Below are 16284 nucleotides of genomic sequence, written 5' to 3' on the forward strand. Positions count from 1 at the left end.
TGCTCGTCCTTTTCTCCTGGACAGTAAACGCAACTCTTACTACGTCACCTGGCGCTCCGACAGCGGCCGGCGGAGGTCCGGCTTTACAAGTCTGGAAATAAATGATGAGAAAACCACGCTTTTTAGCACATTGTATTTTTTATTCCAAAGGGGGCGTGTCATTATATTGATCATCAGAGGGAGCCCCCCTCCCCCATGTTCATCCCACACGTCAATATCAATACTAATGACAACCAATCAATGAATCGATAACGTCCATGTGGGTCGTCCTGATCGGCTGAGAACTGCTGGTACAAACGTGATGGAGGTTCAGAGAAGAATCAAACAGCAGGCGACGTCGTGACGCCCCCCCGCCCCCCCCCCCCCCCACACACACACACATACACACAAATCACATTTGATCATGTTCATCAACAACTGCAACATCTGGGCTGCTGCAGGATCGCCTTCTGATCGCTGATTGATTTCTTTGATTAGGAAAAAAAAGAATGAAATAAAAAGCTCCAGGCACCTGAGCCAAACGAAGGGTGAGACGTGACTGAAGGAAGCAGGCAGGTGTTGCTTCACACCTGTACACTGCCGAGCCATCACGTGCCAAACTGATGTCAGTGTCGTCTGTGGATGATTTGCTGATGTAGCAGCCGACCAGTGACCTTTGAACTCCCATTGATTGACATCAATTTCTAAAAAACAAAACAAAAAAACTCATGTTTTACGTGTGCGTGAGTGTGCGTGCGTGAGTGTGTGTGCGTGTGTCTTTCCACGCTGACGTGCTGTTTGGATATTTAACGCTGCACAAGACAACAAAGCACCAACATTCACACAAACCTGCCTCCCTGAACTTCTTCTTCTCTGGTCATGTGATTTATTTGCAGTTTTCGTTCTCAAGCTTCAGCTGAAGTCTAAACGTGGAGGAGAACCAACTGGCATCCAGCGTGTCACAGAGAACCCTCACACCTGCTGCTCTGGGCCATCAGACCCCCCCATGTCCAGTGCTAGCTTGGTAGCTAGTTTACCATCAGGTTGGTCCATGATAATCAACGGCCAGAAAAGTGCTCCCATGCTAATGTAGAACACGTCACGCGAACTAAGTTCCACCTGTGGTTGTTCATATTCACCTTCTCAGTGTGTTGCATGGATCAATCACTGAACAATGTTCTCCATCAACACGTTTTCAGATTAATGTTTAAAACCTTCGAGTGCCGTCGGTCCTCCCTCTAGGATTCAATCTGCCAACAACAGCAGCGCACCAGAGGGTTGCTGGTGCTGACCGATGCTGCTGGATCCCGTCCAGACTCCAGCTCTAGAAGAGAGCAACCGCCATCTTCTAGGGGTTCCAGCTGCGCTGCACCTGACCTCAGCTGAACACTTGGAAAGGTCAGCTAGCCAGCAGCTAGCCAGCAGCTAGCCAGCAGCAAGCCAGCAGCTAGCCAGCAGCAAGCCAGCAGCAAGCCAGCAGCTAGCCAGCAGCAAGCCAGCAGCTAGCCAGCAGCAAGCCAGCAGCTAGCCAGCAGCAAGCCAGCAGCTAGCCAGCAGCTAGCCAGCAGCAAGCCAGCAGCTAGCCAGCAGCTAGCCAGCAGCTTGTCCCAAGAAATGACACACGGCTCTGTAGCAGTATGTATGAAGGCTGCACCCTCATGTGCAAACTGCTTAGCTGTTGGCTGGCGAGAGCGATAAGTCGATTCTTTGAAGAGCTGCGAATCCCACAAAGAATCGACAGCTTCAGAATACTCGCTGAAATCAGGAACTCAGGAAGAGAAGAAGAGCCAGCGACGCAGCACATGGACGACATCAGAACCCTGACGCAGCGCTGCCCCTCCAAACACCAGGCAGCAACATGGACAGCACCGACGGCATTAAGAGCTACATCCTGTTGACAGATGGCCACTCTGCTACATGTGTGTGTGTGTGTGTGCGTGTGTGTGAGCGTGCGTGTGTGTCTGCCTGTTCTCATCTTGACTGACACCTCAGAGAGTTGATGGACTCAGCTACTCTCTCAGGGTCATCGTCTCTGGGAGCGTGATGATTGGCTGAGGACTGAAGGTGAGTGTCTAGATGGCGCCTGTTCAGCCGACGCATCCTGGTTGTCCATCAGGAGTTGGTGTGATCCCAAGACTCCACCCACCCACACTGGTCCAGAGTGGTTTGACCTGTGCACCCCTTCATAAAGGTGACTGGTATGATCTGTTTAAATGAGGGACCCTGGAAAAGGGTCAGAATGGTTTTTTCCATCTACCCCTCCTGATAGACCAGTTGGGACTGGTCAAGGTGGGTCAAAGGGGACAAGCGTTCAAAGTTTGACAGGGGGACCTTTGACCCCTCTCATGACTGCCTGTTAAGCGTCTCTGCTCAGTTGAGCCCCCCCAGTAAGTCCGCTGGCGGGTGTGTTGGTGTCTTGGTGGGGGGCAGCGGTCTGGGTGGTGGCGCTGGTCTAGTTTTGGACTGCCGTGGGCTCCCCGCCCCCCCTCCCCCATCACTGTCAGCTCTGTCAGATGTGATTGGGGGGGGCAGCGGCGGGAGGCGGGGCAGCGACATGGAGCCGTGGTGGTAGTGGAGGTGGTGGTGGGGGTTGTGACGGTAGTGGTGGTGACCTGACATCACCACTTGGACGGGAGGGCGAGAGCAAGAGGATGTGGAGGAGGAGGAGGAGGGGGGGGGGAGGGGGGGGAGGAGTGAGCGCTGTGGGTCGCAGGCTTTGGATCCGCCGGCACTCCTGGCAGATGCGCACGTGGCTGCAGGTCTGCAGGAAGCTGCGTGGCAGAGCCGGGGGACCTGCCAGGGCCGACATGGGCGGCGTGTTGCTGATGGCATTGGCGCCGAGCGGGTCCTCCAGAAGCCTCTGTGGGCCCGGGCCCAAATCAGGACCTCTGCCCATGACTCCCCCCAGCCCAACCCGTCCGCTGGTCAACGCACCTGTGCCGCTGTACAGTTTGCCGTTGCTGAGACGCATGTCACGGACAAAGCGGATGGGGCGCGGGGCAGCAAGGGCCAGGCGGGACGGGTGACGAAGGACTCCGCCCCCAGAGCTGCTCAGAGGCCGGCGGCGGCGAGAGCGGGAACTCTTCTTACAGGAGACAGCGTTTCGAAACTCCGACAGCATCTCCTGACAAACGGACACCTGAGAGAGAAAAAAACATGCGTGTTACCTGGTTGTGTGTGTGTGTGTGTGTGTGTGTGACTGTTGCCTGTTCTACTGCTTTCCTGTTCTCCTGTTCTACTGATTTGCTGTTCTCCTGTTCTACTGATTTGCTGTTCTCCTGTTCTACTGGATGATGTCAGCTTGTCATCATCGCTGCTTCTGTGTCTCTGTATTATTTAACAACACTGATGAAACATTCTGATATGACTGAAGCTCTCTGACACACACACGCACACACACACACACACACACACACACACACACACACACTCCACATTTTCTGCAATCAACTATCAACAGCAACATTTTAAGGTTGTGTTTTTAAACTGGAGGTTCAAGTCACTCATGAGAATTCAACAGTTTTTTGTGTGAATACAAAAGTTTTCTTTATGAACCCAAAAGTAACGTTGAGCTGGGTCTCATGGGCGGAGCATGCCATTCTCGAGCCGTCACTCTGATGGACATTGGCCAATAGAGACGTGCCTACATCTTCCAGAGGATAGGTCCCGCCCACTCAGCCCAACTGTAAACACACTTTTGTGTTTGTGTGACAGCGTTTGAGAGGAAGATGAAGCTGATAGCTGATTGCAAACCACTGCTCTGAAGGGACTGCAATAAAACAAGTGAAGAGCAGACAGATGAAATCAAGATGACACACACGCACACACACACACACACAGGCGGGTGGGCGACCTACTGAGGTGTCTGAGCGGAGGTTGAGGTCGAGGCCGGGGGCGGGGCAGGAGGCGGAGGGCGAGAGAGGAGGAGGAGGATGAAGATTTACCTCGTCTGTCTCTGCGGTGCGGCGAGTTGACCACACAAACTCCATGATGGCCACGAAGACGGCAATGATGAGGCCGCAGATCAGGACCACGAAGATGCCGCCGATGTTCTCCATGCCCAGACCTGCCACGCACACCGTGATGTCATCATGTGTTTAGTTGGATTCCCTATGCTGTTAGTTTTGACTTGTCAGTAGCTTCAGTGGTTGTCAGGAACCCTGCAGGCCATGCAGGAAGTCTCACCGCCAAAGAGCTACAGCCGCATTCACGGCGCCACTTCCAACTCCGACTGTTTATCAAGACCAAATCAGATCTGACATGATGACAGTCAGTTTGGTTCCAGCAGGAAGTTCTTAAGAGAAGGTCCCGCCCCTGGCTCTGTCTCTCAGGCTGCATGAGAGCGGGAGGTTGTTGCTGTTTGCAGCCTGCAGACCAAACTCAGGGCTGATCAAGGGTTCCTCATAGGTGCTCGTTTCCAGCAGCAGTCAGCGGGCTGACGCACTTTGTCTCCGTCTTCCTGCTGTGACACTCATGACTGCTAACAAGCGCTAATGCCTTCTCTGCTGCTACGGCTGTGCAACGGAGGATTGGTAGTTGGACCGGCACGCAAAGACTGAGAAACAACTCGCTTCACTATCACTGTCACACCCGTTTGGTCTGATAACACAGGGAAAGTCTAGAATGGCTGAGTGGAAACGTCTCCCCGGACAACCGCCGCCTCCCCTGGAAGACAGAGAGGTTAAGCTGGCGGTGTCAGAGGTCGTTTGGAGAGAGCTTGAATGTAGCAGACGAGTCAGTGATGGCGCGGCCCGTCAGTGGGCTAATTCTCTAGCGGAAGGCCGAAGTGGACGACGGAAGTGTGAGGAGACATTTATCAGACCACATTAACCAGCTGAAGGAACCGCCGACAGTGAAGAACAGACTGGGTTCCTCCAGATGTTCAGTGGAACCGGTGTAAAACATCGGTCCAGGTCACGTTTCTTCAGCACTAACCGGACCAGCTGAGGGTTCTTGGGCTCTGCTGGACTGTGGGACACTCACCTTTGGCTCGGTGGTCCTCCTCTTTGGGACACTGTCCCCCCTCCCACCAGCGTCTCTTCAGGATCTCCAGCCGGTTGCTCTCCTGCAGCTGTAAGATCCCCAGCGTGATCTCATCTCTGTACGGAGAACCTGAGGAAGAGGAGGAGGAGGAAGAGCTGCTCAGTTACAACCAGTCTGACCAGTGAAGACCAGCATCGCCATTCATTGGACCTTCGTCCAGTTAGAACAGAGCCTCTGTACTTCTTGAGAGCAGCGAGCACCGACAGGAAGGCCTATTCACTTCTGTAATTACAGTCCCAGCCAACATCTCTCTGCTCGATCCAAAATGGACATCCTGGCGCCGGGCCTGAGTTCTGCTCTGTCATATTTTGTCCATTACGACTATAAATCAGCTGACTTTCATCCTCACCTCGTCCTCACTTCCCCCTGCTGCTCCACCATCCATCTTCCTCTCTGACTCTGACTTTGACTAGACGACGGGAGAATGTTTTCAAGGTAAAAGACGTCTGACAAAGTGCCGACTTCTTCACCCGTTAGATGATCTTTATTCCACAGTTACAGGAGGATTCATTCATCACCTCCTGACTGTGTTTTCTTTCAGCGTAGATTAATCAACTCTACATAGTAACGCTTCAATTTGATGGACAGCATTTCAGGTATGCAGTATTTCCCTCCTGGTGTTCGTTTCTTCAGGTCGCGTCTCCGTGGTATGGCGTTCCCTCCCCACATCTGTTCCTGCTTCCTCCGTCAGCTGTGCTAACCCACGTGCTAACACTCATCCCCAGGCCACCTGAGGAGCAGCAGCTGTATGAGGAACAGGCCCCAGTTCACTGCTAAAACAGGTGACCTGCAACACCGCCGCTGCTAGGCTTCCACATCTTAGCAATCAGCAGAGGTTTCCGTCACGCCACCAGCTCACCCAGCGGCATGCCGATGCCGTATCCTTTGGTGTCCAGCAGGCCTCCGATCTGCGTCAGGTTGCAGTTGAGGCTGCGGTAGTACTCGTTCATGGTGCTCTCCATCAGGAACGCGTACTTGGAGTTGAGGACACGGGCGATGCCCTCCTCAGTGCTCTTGACAAACACGCTGGGCTGCTTGGAGTTCATGTAGTTCCACATCCGCTGGTACGTCTGGTACCGCGAGTTCTAAGAGAAGACAGGCACGGTCACATGGGGAGGACATGACGATGAAGGTTTTTTGTTTTGAATCACTTCAAGTAGAAGATGAAGTCACATTGACTGAAATTACTGAGGCACAGCTTCCACCTCACACACCTGTAGGGTAGAATTTCTTAGCTTGACGTCCCTGAAACAAACCTGCTGCTCATGTCCACCTTCAAACCAGCACCTGAAGGGTCAAGCAGCTTTCAGCTGACTTTCACTTTTAAATCAAATCCCCAACATTCCAGGTTTCTCTCATCTCTAAGTCAAGATATCAGACCGAGCGGAGAACCCTGGGTCTCACCATGAAGAAGGTCATGGTGGATCCACCGTGGATGGTTCCGTACTGGATGTTGGTTTGGTCGGCCAGATCGTCCGGAGACTCAATGGGGACCTCCATCCTCTGAACGGTCAGAAAGGCAGCCAGGTTGGCAGTGTAGGATGAGATGATGATGAGTGTGAAGGCCCACCTGAGGGGACCAGAGAGGAACTGCGTGATTCACCCAGAGAGCGATGGAGAGCAGGAACCGCCGGGAGGCTACTGTAAAGCCATCAACCTACAGATGAGCTCCGGCTGCAGCGACGAGTGAGGGGAAGAGGATGGAGTGGCTGAAGCATCTCCATCAGTTAAGAGGCAGTTTTCGTGGAATTTAATAAAAACACACAAATTTATTTGAAGTTTGTGCCAAAATGTTTAGCGAGAATTTCTTAAATCTTCCTCCACACCAAGCAGCACAGTAATCTGTTGAGCTGAACGGTCCCACTGCTGCCGTGTTGCTGGTAGGACGGTGTTCGCTGCTACACCTGTGCTGCAGCATTTTTGAATTCTCTACGAATTTCCACACACTTCCTCTGAGAACATCATCGGTCTCTGCTTGAGTTGAACTCTGACCTCGTTCGTCCACACGACCACCTGGTTTGTTCCTGTGCTGATTACAGCCACTAGAGGCCGCCGTCACCTGGAGGATGAGGAGATGAACATGATGTTGCAGTTCATCCTGAAGCCATCGAGAGGTTTTCTAGACTACGTGTCTGAGAGCTGATGGCTCCCCAGTATGGCTCCACCATCTGTCCGCCAGCGGCTCCCGGGACTGACAGAGGAGATGAATGAACTTGTGAATTAGCAGCGAAACACAAACAACACCGTCAAAACTCATCAGAGCTCACGAGAGGTTCATCACTCCGAGACGGTTTCTAGTCAGTTGTTAGGGTCAGATGAAGTTCTGGGAAACAGAACACGAGGGCAGAGGAGTGGAAATAAAACCCAAGTCTCTCCACCATCTGTTCACCTTCATCGTGTTCCCGAGGAAGAAGAGATGGCCGGGGAGAGAGAGAGGAGTGAGAAGATGAGCGCTGAATACTCGTTCTAATAAAGACCCGATCAACGCTGTTTATGGGTCTGAATGTCCAGGAGAACAACTGCATCAGCGTGTCACTGACAGATGCCCCCTAGTGGCTGTAGCTGCCATGACAAACCGAATGATGGGATCACATGACCTCTACATGCAAAGACGAAGTCAGCCTGAAGACGGACCTACGGACCAGACGAGAACAAGTGGATATGTAGAATATATAGAATATACGCTTCTCTCTCGACAGGCGTATCTGAATGTGCGGATTTCCTTCTGCTGCTCCTCGACCCTGTTTGAGGCTGATTTGACCTCTAAATGTTTCAAAAGATTGGAGAGAATATAGACTGACGAGGTTGATGTGTCGTGAGTTCTGAAGCAGACGTCACCGTGGGCCTGCACGTGTTTCTGTCGCCGAGCTGGAAACATCATCAACGTCAACATGAAGATCACAACAACAGTTTGGTGTAAAGTCTGCAGACCAACCAGACGCCGCTGACGCAGCGGGTAGACAGAGCCCGAGGCATGATCTCCGAGCCCTGCTGCATGAAGCCTCCTACTGGGAACCACAGGCTGTTCCCCAGCGTGTACTGGTTCTCCAGGACGTCCCGCCGCTCCCGCAGGCAGGGGTGAGGGTTGTACCACTCATACGGGCTGAGCCTGCAAACCACAGAGAGGCGAAGGTTCGACACACGGATCTGTCACAGTGAACACGTGCTGGACGTGACCCTTAGCTGCTGCTGGGCTTGTTGGTTGGACATCTTGTTTTCACCAGCTTTCTAGATAAAAAATGGATGTTTGCAACTTCAGGGGCTTGGAAAACTTGTAAAGTCTCCTCATCAACCAAGCCCGAACCCTCCGAATGTCCCCTGAAGGTGTCTCAGAGAGGACAGACAGCACATCCAGCTTCTCCAAATATCCTCACTGAGATGGTTTTGAACAGGCAGGCGCGCGCACACACACACACACACACACACACACAAAGCAGGTTCACACACGGTCAGACAGAGACAAGTGTGTTACCTGGCAGCGAGGAAGAGGACGCAGCTGACGGCGAGGTAAGCCAACAGCATGAAGAGCCAGACAGCCGGAGAGAACGGGTCCAGGAAGGAGAAATAACCTGGTTTACGACCCTGCAACACACAAACACAACTACTGCACACTAGATAACCTTTAAAAGATCAAGTCATCGCTGAGGGATGGGAGCCTGGTGCTCTTCCTCCGGTCCAGCACGGTGACTGGATGAGTGCGACTGCCATGTTTTCAGCTCTCAGAGTCTTCAGCTCCATCATTAAAGAGCGATTATGTTCCGCTTGTTTCTGCTACTGTTGCGTTTACATGCAAATGTTCATGATGTGATATAACTGTAGTCCAGTGCAGCTGCTAGCTAGCATTAGCTGCTGGGATCAGTGGACAGGGGTGGACAGGCGGTCAGTGAGGCTAATGCTAAGCTAGCAGCGGCACACTTTTAAATCAAGGCTCTTTGAACTGCGAGGATCATGATTGATGATTAGTGAAAGGAAAGCTACTCCACATTCTTAAAACGCTGCTGATTTTTTTGGGTTACATCCAGTTTTTGTTGCTGGACTGGTTTTACTTCCTGCTGATGTGTAGCCCTCGTCACTTCCGGTCTTGATGTGGTTTTGTCCACATCCGTCTCGTTAAGCCTTTTCTTCAGCTCACTCAAACGTCAACATGCTGACTGAATTGTTCCTTTACACCTCTGACTTTAACACCTTCACTCCTCAAACCACATGAACTTTAAACTGCAGGAGCTGAAGTTCCAACGTGTCCAGCTGGCACGGCGAGCTGTGATAACGACCATCCGCCTGTCACGGAGCTCTGAAAGCTGCCAGACTGAGAAACTCAACCTTCACTTCCAGATTGACAACCATGCATTTGGGGAAATTGCACTCTGAGTTCTGTTTCACGCAGCTTGTCACATCTTCTCAGCACATGAACCTGCTGTGTGAATAAAACAAGGGGAAGAACATGAACTGGTGCCATCCATCAGTTGATGATGCCCAGCGAGACGTTTCCCATCCACCCATCTGATCACTTCCCCTCGCTGATGTTTATGGTGCCTCCATCCCCCCTGTGGGCCGGAAAAGAAAAAGAGTTGATGAACTCCCAGATTCAGCCCAGTGAAAGCAGATGACTGGAGCTGTAATGGAAGCAGTCGACGCTGCAGTTGGTTTTTGCCCATTTTGACTGATTTAAGAAACTCCATGCAGGGTTGGAGACGCACCAAAACAGTGACGATACGTCCTGCACATCTGGGTTATAAAGAGAAACACAGCCGCATTCTAGCTCCAGTCTGTTACGGTCCATCGTGCTCAGAGACAGGGAGCTGAGGCCCACGCTAGCTAGCTTAGCTCAATGACTGCTGGTGGGTAGGAAGAGGCTGCGGTGCTTTGTGTCGTTCTGATTACAGCACAGTTCCACACAAGCCGGGACGGCAACGCCGCGTCTGCGTTTTCAACTACAACCAACAAAGTTCAAACATCTTCTGACCATCAATGTCCGCGACTAAATTCAATATATTTTATAGTCCTGGAGAATAAAATGGAATTAAATGATCACTCCCGTTTTCCAGGCTCTGAGACATTTAGTGCGAATTTAAACACATCAAAATTAAACACGCGGAGCTGCAACACCAGAATATTTCAGGAGCTGTTTCTTGGAAAATTGACTCTTGAATCATCATCATCTGTGCAGTGCCTCAGTCTCCACAAAGAGCAGCCAATCAGAGACCAGCGTGACCTCCCGTAGCCTATCCTGATGGTTCGTTAGGCCTAAAAACAGCTGTAAGAAGATGCAGTTGGGAACGCCATCAGTTCCGTGATACCATGTGATCTTTCTTGACAGCTGCAGCAGCGGCCAGCGAGAAGCTGTTTCCCGGCTGATACCTGAGAGCGTTGCTGACTTACTGCTTCCAGCGTCTTTTATTTTGTTCCATCTGGAGTTACAGAGCGTCCCGGGTGACATTTTGACTAACATTAACATTCTCTTTAATTTTTCTCTGTATGTTTCCAAATGATATGAATAACTGTCATTATTATTCTTTATACTATGTCAAGATGACCTTGCATCATCTGTCCGGATGAAGAATGGCGTCCCTGCTGGCGTGGGGCGCTGTCTTTTTTAATGTGCGCTGTCCCTGTGAAATACGATGATAATTAAAGAAGCAAGTATGAGCGATTCTTCATGTTGGATAATGTTTCATATCGTGTCTTCTTCTTGGAAACGATAAGGACTCTGGAGCGTCACAGACCTTCAGAGATGTAGATACGAATGTGGCCCCAGTATCTCGCCTGTGATGGCGAGCGCAGGGTGTTTCATTATCCAGGCTCCGATGCGGTCAATATCTGAGTGATAACACACCCGCTACTAATGAGCTGGAGGAGCGGCTGACAGGAATTTGCAGTGCTGGACACCAGGGGGCCAGAACACGGGCGAACACCGTGGTCCACTAATGAGTGTGCATAAGTCAACAGCTTGAGCGATTAAACAGATTAGCATCTTGCAGTTAGCTTGCCAGCTATTTTGACGGATGCTGCTGTTTCCGGGGAGACGGCGTTTCTTTCGGTGCTTTGGGAGTCGCTGAGTTGTTTGGAGACTTAATGGGTGGGCAGCTCGGTCGGGACCGCTTATGATCCCTGCACCCCAAAAGCTTCACGGCCCTAAAAACACCAGGTTGCCAAGCAACAAAAGCATCAAGATATCCAGTGGAATCTTTGGTCATTAAAAGAGCTTTGGAGCAAAGTTGTTTTCTTCAAATTAAAGAACAGAAGGTGTTTGCAGTCCATGAGCTCCAGAACAGCTGGACCGGGGGGTGTGGCTCGTCTCCCGACATTGATCGATACCTGCCCTGTCTATCATGTGGGACGATGCCCCACGGGGACGTCTAGGCTTTACCTGACAACCTCCAGAGCTTGCCGAGCTACATTAGCTGCTGCTAGCATAGCAGACGTGAACACTTGACTCTGATTCTGGGAGTCAGGTTGCATCGTGGAACGTTTGAGCTGCGGAAGAATTTTTCTTCCATGCAGGAGAATTCATGAAATAAGAAAGCAGGAGAAGGTTTTCATCATCCTCAGCTTCCCTCTCTCTGCATAATGGGGTAACAGCTGCAGTCCTCTCAGAGTGAATTTACGAGGCTCTGGTTCAGGAGGCCCATTTCAGACTCGACCCGGCCGCTAAAGTACTCCCCCTGATTGAAGCTTCGGCCGTGAAACACCGCAAATTGCCGCTCAAGGCCTTTACTGTGAGTAAAAGTGTGCTCTCGGTCAACTTAATTCTTAAATAAACACTCAAGAAAATGAAGCCTCGCCTGTACACACATTTACCAGCCGACTGATTGCTGAGTCAATACACTGTGGCTAACAGTGGACTGGATCAAACATGGAGGACAGGTGGGGGTGGCGAGGAGAGCTGCTGATGTAGATGCAGGCAGCTGGAGCGGGACCGAGGACCCAAACACCCTCCAAAAGTAGTTGGAGTTTCTGTTACTCTACAGCCACATCTGAGAGATTTCCTTTGCTTCAGTTCCTTACTAAGAAATTAGTTTGCAGATTAAGATTTGACACAAAAACATGCAGTATTTCAGCGGTCTTTCAAAATAAAAGCTTAAAGCTCTCCGTCTCGCTCCCTGCACTTTCAGATACACAGAATTCATGTTTCACGAGAGCCTCGATGAACGTTTGTCCAACATTTGGAGACATTTCCTCTGAGATGCTGTGTTCATGTGAACTACAAATCCAGAAACGTTGTCATTTACAGGAAGTTGTACCTTCAGATTATTATTCATCTCTGGCAGAGAGTGATCACTTTCTCAACCTGCTGTAATATTCCTCCAATAGTTACTGATGGTCAGAGTCCTGTGTAGCTACGCTACGCTAAGCTAAGCTAAATTTGGTAGGACAAGTGGATTATTCAAGGAGGTCCCGAAGACTCGCGCTTGACTGTCCATCAACTGCCAACTTGTCTTTGCTTGTTTTTGGGGACTCAGGCTCTCAGAGCGGCTTCGGCTTCTTGCAGCCTTCTTGTTTGCTGTTGCATCATCATCTCCAGTGTTTGTCCTTGTTAGCGGCCGTCGCGTTGAGGTGTTTCATGCTCAGGAACACAGCTGCTGAATGTCTCTCCGCTCTTCATCTTCTGACAGTCAAGAAAGTTCAACACAAGCAGGATTTGTGACATCAAACTCGTGAAGACTCTGCTGATGAGTCCCAGGTGTGATGCAGAGATGATGCTACGAGCTAAACTTCACTTCAGACACATTTAATGATGTAGCAGTGCTTTCGCGCACCCAGGGACTCGATGGACCCATTCGTTTTTTGACATTGATGCATTTACTTGCTGGTGGGAAAAATTGACATTTGAGACTTTTAGGGATGAAAGCTGCTGCCAGAATGGTAAGAAAGACAAACCTGAGCGATGAAGGAATGCAAAGTGTAGACGAGATGATTGATGGAGGAGAACTTACCAGATGAACCCGGTACAGGATGCTGATCCCCAGGGTCATGAAGGGTTTGGAGAAATCGATCACCTTCTCTCTCTCTGAGGTGATGGTGAAGCCGGCGACCGCCAGGTCAGCTTTCTGGAGAGAGAGAGAGAGCGAGAGAGAGAGCGTGTGAGAGAGAAGGAGAGAGGGACAGGGAGAGAGAGACCACGTTTCTGACAGAATCCATGTTGGGACTGACCACGGCCATCCTGATCGCTGATCAATCTGCTGATCGATCGTCGATGTCACGAGCTCAGACTGCTTCCTCCCGATGCCGTCAGGTTTTATTTTAGCTTCAGAGAGCAAGTCGCCTGCCGCCTGTTTGTTTGTCATGCTAATATTTGAGAGAAGCTAATCAAGCAACAGCAACCCTTCCAACAGCAGGAGAACCAGGACACACAGACAATAAGTACAGGCGCAGCGCAGCGAGTGATTTTAATGAGTTATTCTGCTTCTAACTGCTCCTAATTGACTCTGTAATGAGCTGAACAGCCTCCAGTGAATCACACTCATGTTCAACTACTTTGCATTAACAGCAAACATTTGGGAGAAGCACGGCGCCCTCAGGAATAACGTTCACTCTGATTTACTAAAGTGCCCTCCAACCCAACGTTTCCCAGCTCGGAGCTAAAATGGGGCAGTTTTTTCTCTCTGAACAGAGTCGACTTCACCGCCCCGCCTCTCATGTATGCCGCTTTTGATTGGCTGATCGTTTTTTCCAGCTCAGACAATAGCTGTCACAGATCGCCCTTCAACCAAACCTCCCACTAAGGCATCAATACTCGTCTGTGGCCTCCTGGACCCAGGCCCATCGGGGCGGGGGGCCTGTGGGGCATCGCTGCGGAGGCCCAGGGGTCATGATCACGATGGGCTTTATGTCTAACAGACACCCTCCTACCCGGGACGTGCTGCTCCTGTTCGTTAGAGCTCCGATCAGCACATTTAAGGACTGACAGCAAACATTCAACAACTAAAGATGAATTAATAACCTGCATGAGCAGTTTCAGCCCCGCAGGAATCCTGTGACAAGATGTTCTACATATATCTGATGATTTGCATCTAATGAGGCAACTGTATTAATCATATTTGTTTAATCTAAATTGAACTCTTTCGTGTCTTTGTACATTTTGTGCTGTTATAATTGAAAACTAGGGGGAGAAAAAACAAGCTAGAAGTGATTTTTTTAATGAGTTTTTCCCAGCAGGTAAACCTGAATAATGAAGTTTCACATCTGACGGTGGATTAGGCCTCGGCGGTAAACACGGCCGAGTGAAATTAAAGTTGAACGATAATCTCATTAAGGTTAAAATCAACACAGAGAGGAGGAGAGTGGATCCAGAGTGGCGGCATTTATCTGGACCCCAGACACCTCTCCACTCCTTAATTAACACTTAATTGATTAACGAGTCCACACTTGTTAAATGAATTTCACCCACTTTCATCAGACTGGCAGCGCCTGGTGGAGAGCAAAGGCTCCGTGTGTGTGTGTGTGTGTGTGTGTGTGTGTGTGTGTGTGTGTTAGTAAGAGAGTGAGAGATGTTTTTGAAGAGCTTCCACCTCTGAAACTCCCAACAAGACCAGACTACCAATGAACAGAAGGAGTGTGTGTGTGTGTGTGTGTGTGTGTGTGTGTGTGTGTGTGTGTGTGTGTGTGTGTGTGTGTGTGTGTGTGTGTGTGTGTGTTGTGTGCGTGCTGATGTGTTGCTTGTGGTCCGGGGACATAAACTGAGTTACCAGAGTCTAGAGGACCAGGGTTAGGAGGAGGAGACGTGCTGGGGGAGATGATTACAGTTTTTAATATGGAATAAAACACAAAAAAAGGATCTCCAGCTTTACATTAAAGTGCATGAATACCTGCAAACTGTGTGTGTGTGTGTGTGTGTGTGTGTGCGTGTGCGCGGAGGGTTCCTGCAGCACAACTGAAACACTTCTGTATAATTGGGTACAAAAGAGACAGTTGATTAGCCTCTTAATGTGTTGACTGTGTCTTCACTCTCTCGCTCTCTCTCTCACACACACACACACACACACACACACACTCAGCCAACATTACCATTAACACCCCATTATATGTGTGTGCATTTGCTTCAGTTTTAATTTACATAACATTTTAAAATAAAAAGCACAGCGTGGCTGACACTGTTGACAGGGACTGCACACACACAAACACAAACAAACACATAAACAAACAAACAAGCCTGAATCAAATAAACAAATTAAAAGCCCTCCTTTGTTTCTAATTCCTGCGCTCCTATTGTTTCATTTTCCCTTAGAATTCTTTCCGTGTTCGCACTCTCCAAGATCGACTTAATTTCCAAAGAAAGTTCTCACTGTAACGTCCTCGGTTTCTTCTTAAAAATATTGCTACTTTCTTCGAATCTCCTCTGAAGATAATAATGGCCATCAGAGGAGTTTCTCTGCAGGAAAACACACATTAGTTTTAACCTTGGAGTGACACTGGCGATGGCGAGCTGCGGGCACAAACATCCTCCTTAAAACATCTTCAACTCCGCAACGTCCTCATAAACGCTCACACAAATGCGTCTCCTTCTCGCCTCTACGTCCGCCCTCAGCATCGTTGTGGGCGACTCTCTGCTCAGCTTTAATTACATCCAACTCCACTTAAAAGAGCCCCTTTCTGTGAGAAAACAACTAACGGGGGGGAATTGGGCTTCAGCGGCGCCACTTAGTGCCTCCTCGCCATCGCCATGTGTCTCTGCCGCTCGGGCCCTGCAGCTCTCCAACGCTTCGACACTTGTTTAATTGGTTGACTCTTTTGTTGCTTTTAAGAGTACCGTGACGTCATAGCTCAGCCCACGTCTGACCCCGCCCACCACCCCCTGCCTGAGCTTCCTCGTCTTTGCGTGAGCAGTGACAGTTTCAGGCTTCGTCAGCGAGTACTTTTGTTGTAATATTGCGACACATATGATGACCATCAGCAAGTCAGTTGTGTATCGGTTACAAAGTCTCTTATTGTCTTTTGTCTCCAGAGACAGAAAAAAGTATAGAGACTCTTCTCAGGGGAACCCACACCCATGCTAGTTAGCTTAGCGTAATGAATGGTAGTGGGTGGGAAGTGTTAGCATAACTCTGTCTCTGCCTCCATCAATGTAAGAAGGGTTGTAGTGTCAAGTACAAGTTTAAAATGAGGAGACATAGTAGCATTAGTACCAGACACAAGCTAGCTGGTGCTAAAACTTCCCACTCACTACCATTAATTGCACTAAGCTAACTAGCCTGGGTCTCAGCTCTCTCTAGAGGAGGGTCTCTGTCCTCTGGTCTGACTCTGGAGACGACGGACAGTGAGAAA

General features: G+C 50.0%; 1 protein-coding gene across 3 annotated transcripts in view; it reads right to left on the reverse strand.

The window, feature by feature from the left end:
• Positions 1-363: 363 nt before the first annotated feature.
• Positions 364-16284, reverse strand: part of LOC147240212 (glutamate receptor ionotropic, kainate 5-like) — a 131845-nt gene continuing 115924 nt past the window's right edge. Inside the window, exons 14-22 of one of the 3 annotated variants that reach the window (XM_086193324.1) lie at positions 12957-13070; positions 8495-8604; positions 7958-8131; positions 6427-6592; positions 5882-6107; positions 4963-5091; positions 3837-4045; positions 2650-3118; positions 364-2531 (exon numbers count right to left, since the gene is read on the reverse strand). In XM_086193324.1, coding sequence (XP_086049450.1) covers positions 2350-2531; positions 2650-3118; positions 3837-4045; positions 4963-5091; positions 5882-6107; positions 6427-6592; positions 7958-8131; positions 8495-8604; positions 12957-13070 — 1779 coding nt within the window. In that variant the 3' untranslated portion in view covers positions 364-2349. Of the gene's footprint in view, positions 3119-3836; positions 4046-4962; positions 5092-5881; positions 6108-6426; positions 6593-7957; positions 8132-8494; positions 8605-12956; positions 13071-16284 lie in introns of all 3 variants that reach the window. The other 2 variants (XM_086193322.1, XM_086193323.1) reach the window with 2 other exon arrangements.

The sequence above is a fragment of the Aulostomus chinensis genome, chromosome 22, assembly GCF_037954235.1.
Source record: "Aulostomus chinensis isolate RoL2024-O1b breed Wild chromosome 22, RoL_Achi_v1.0, whole genome shotgun sequence".
In the NCBI taxonomy this organism is placed as follows: domain Eukaryota; kingdom Metazoa; phylum Chordata; class Actinopteri; order Syngnathiformes; family Aulostomidae; genus Aulostomus; species Aulostomus chinensis.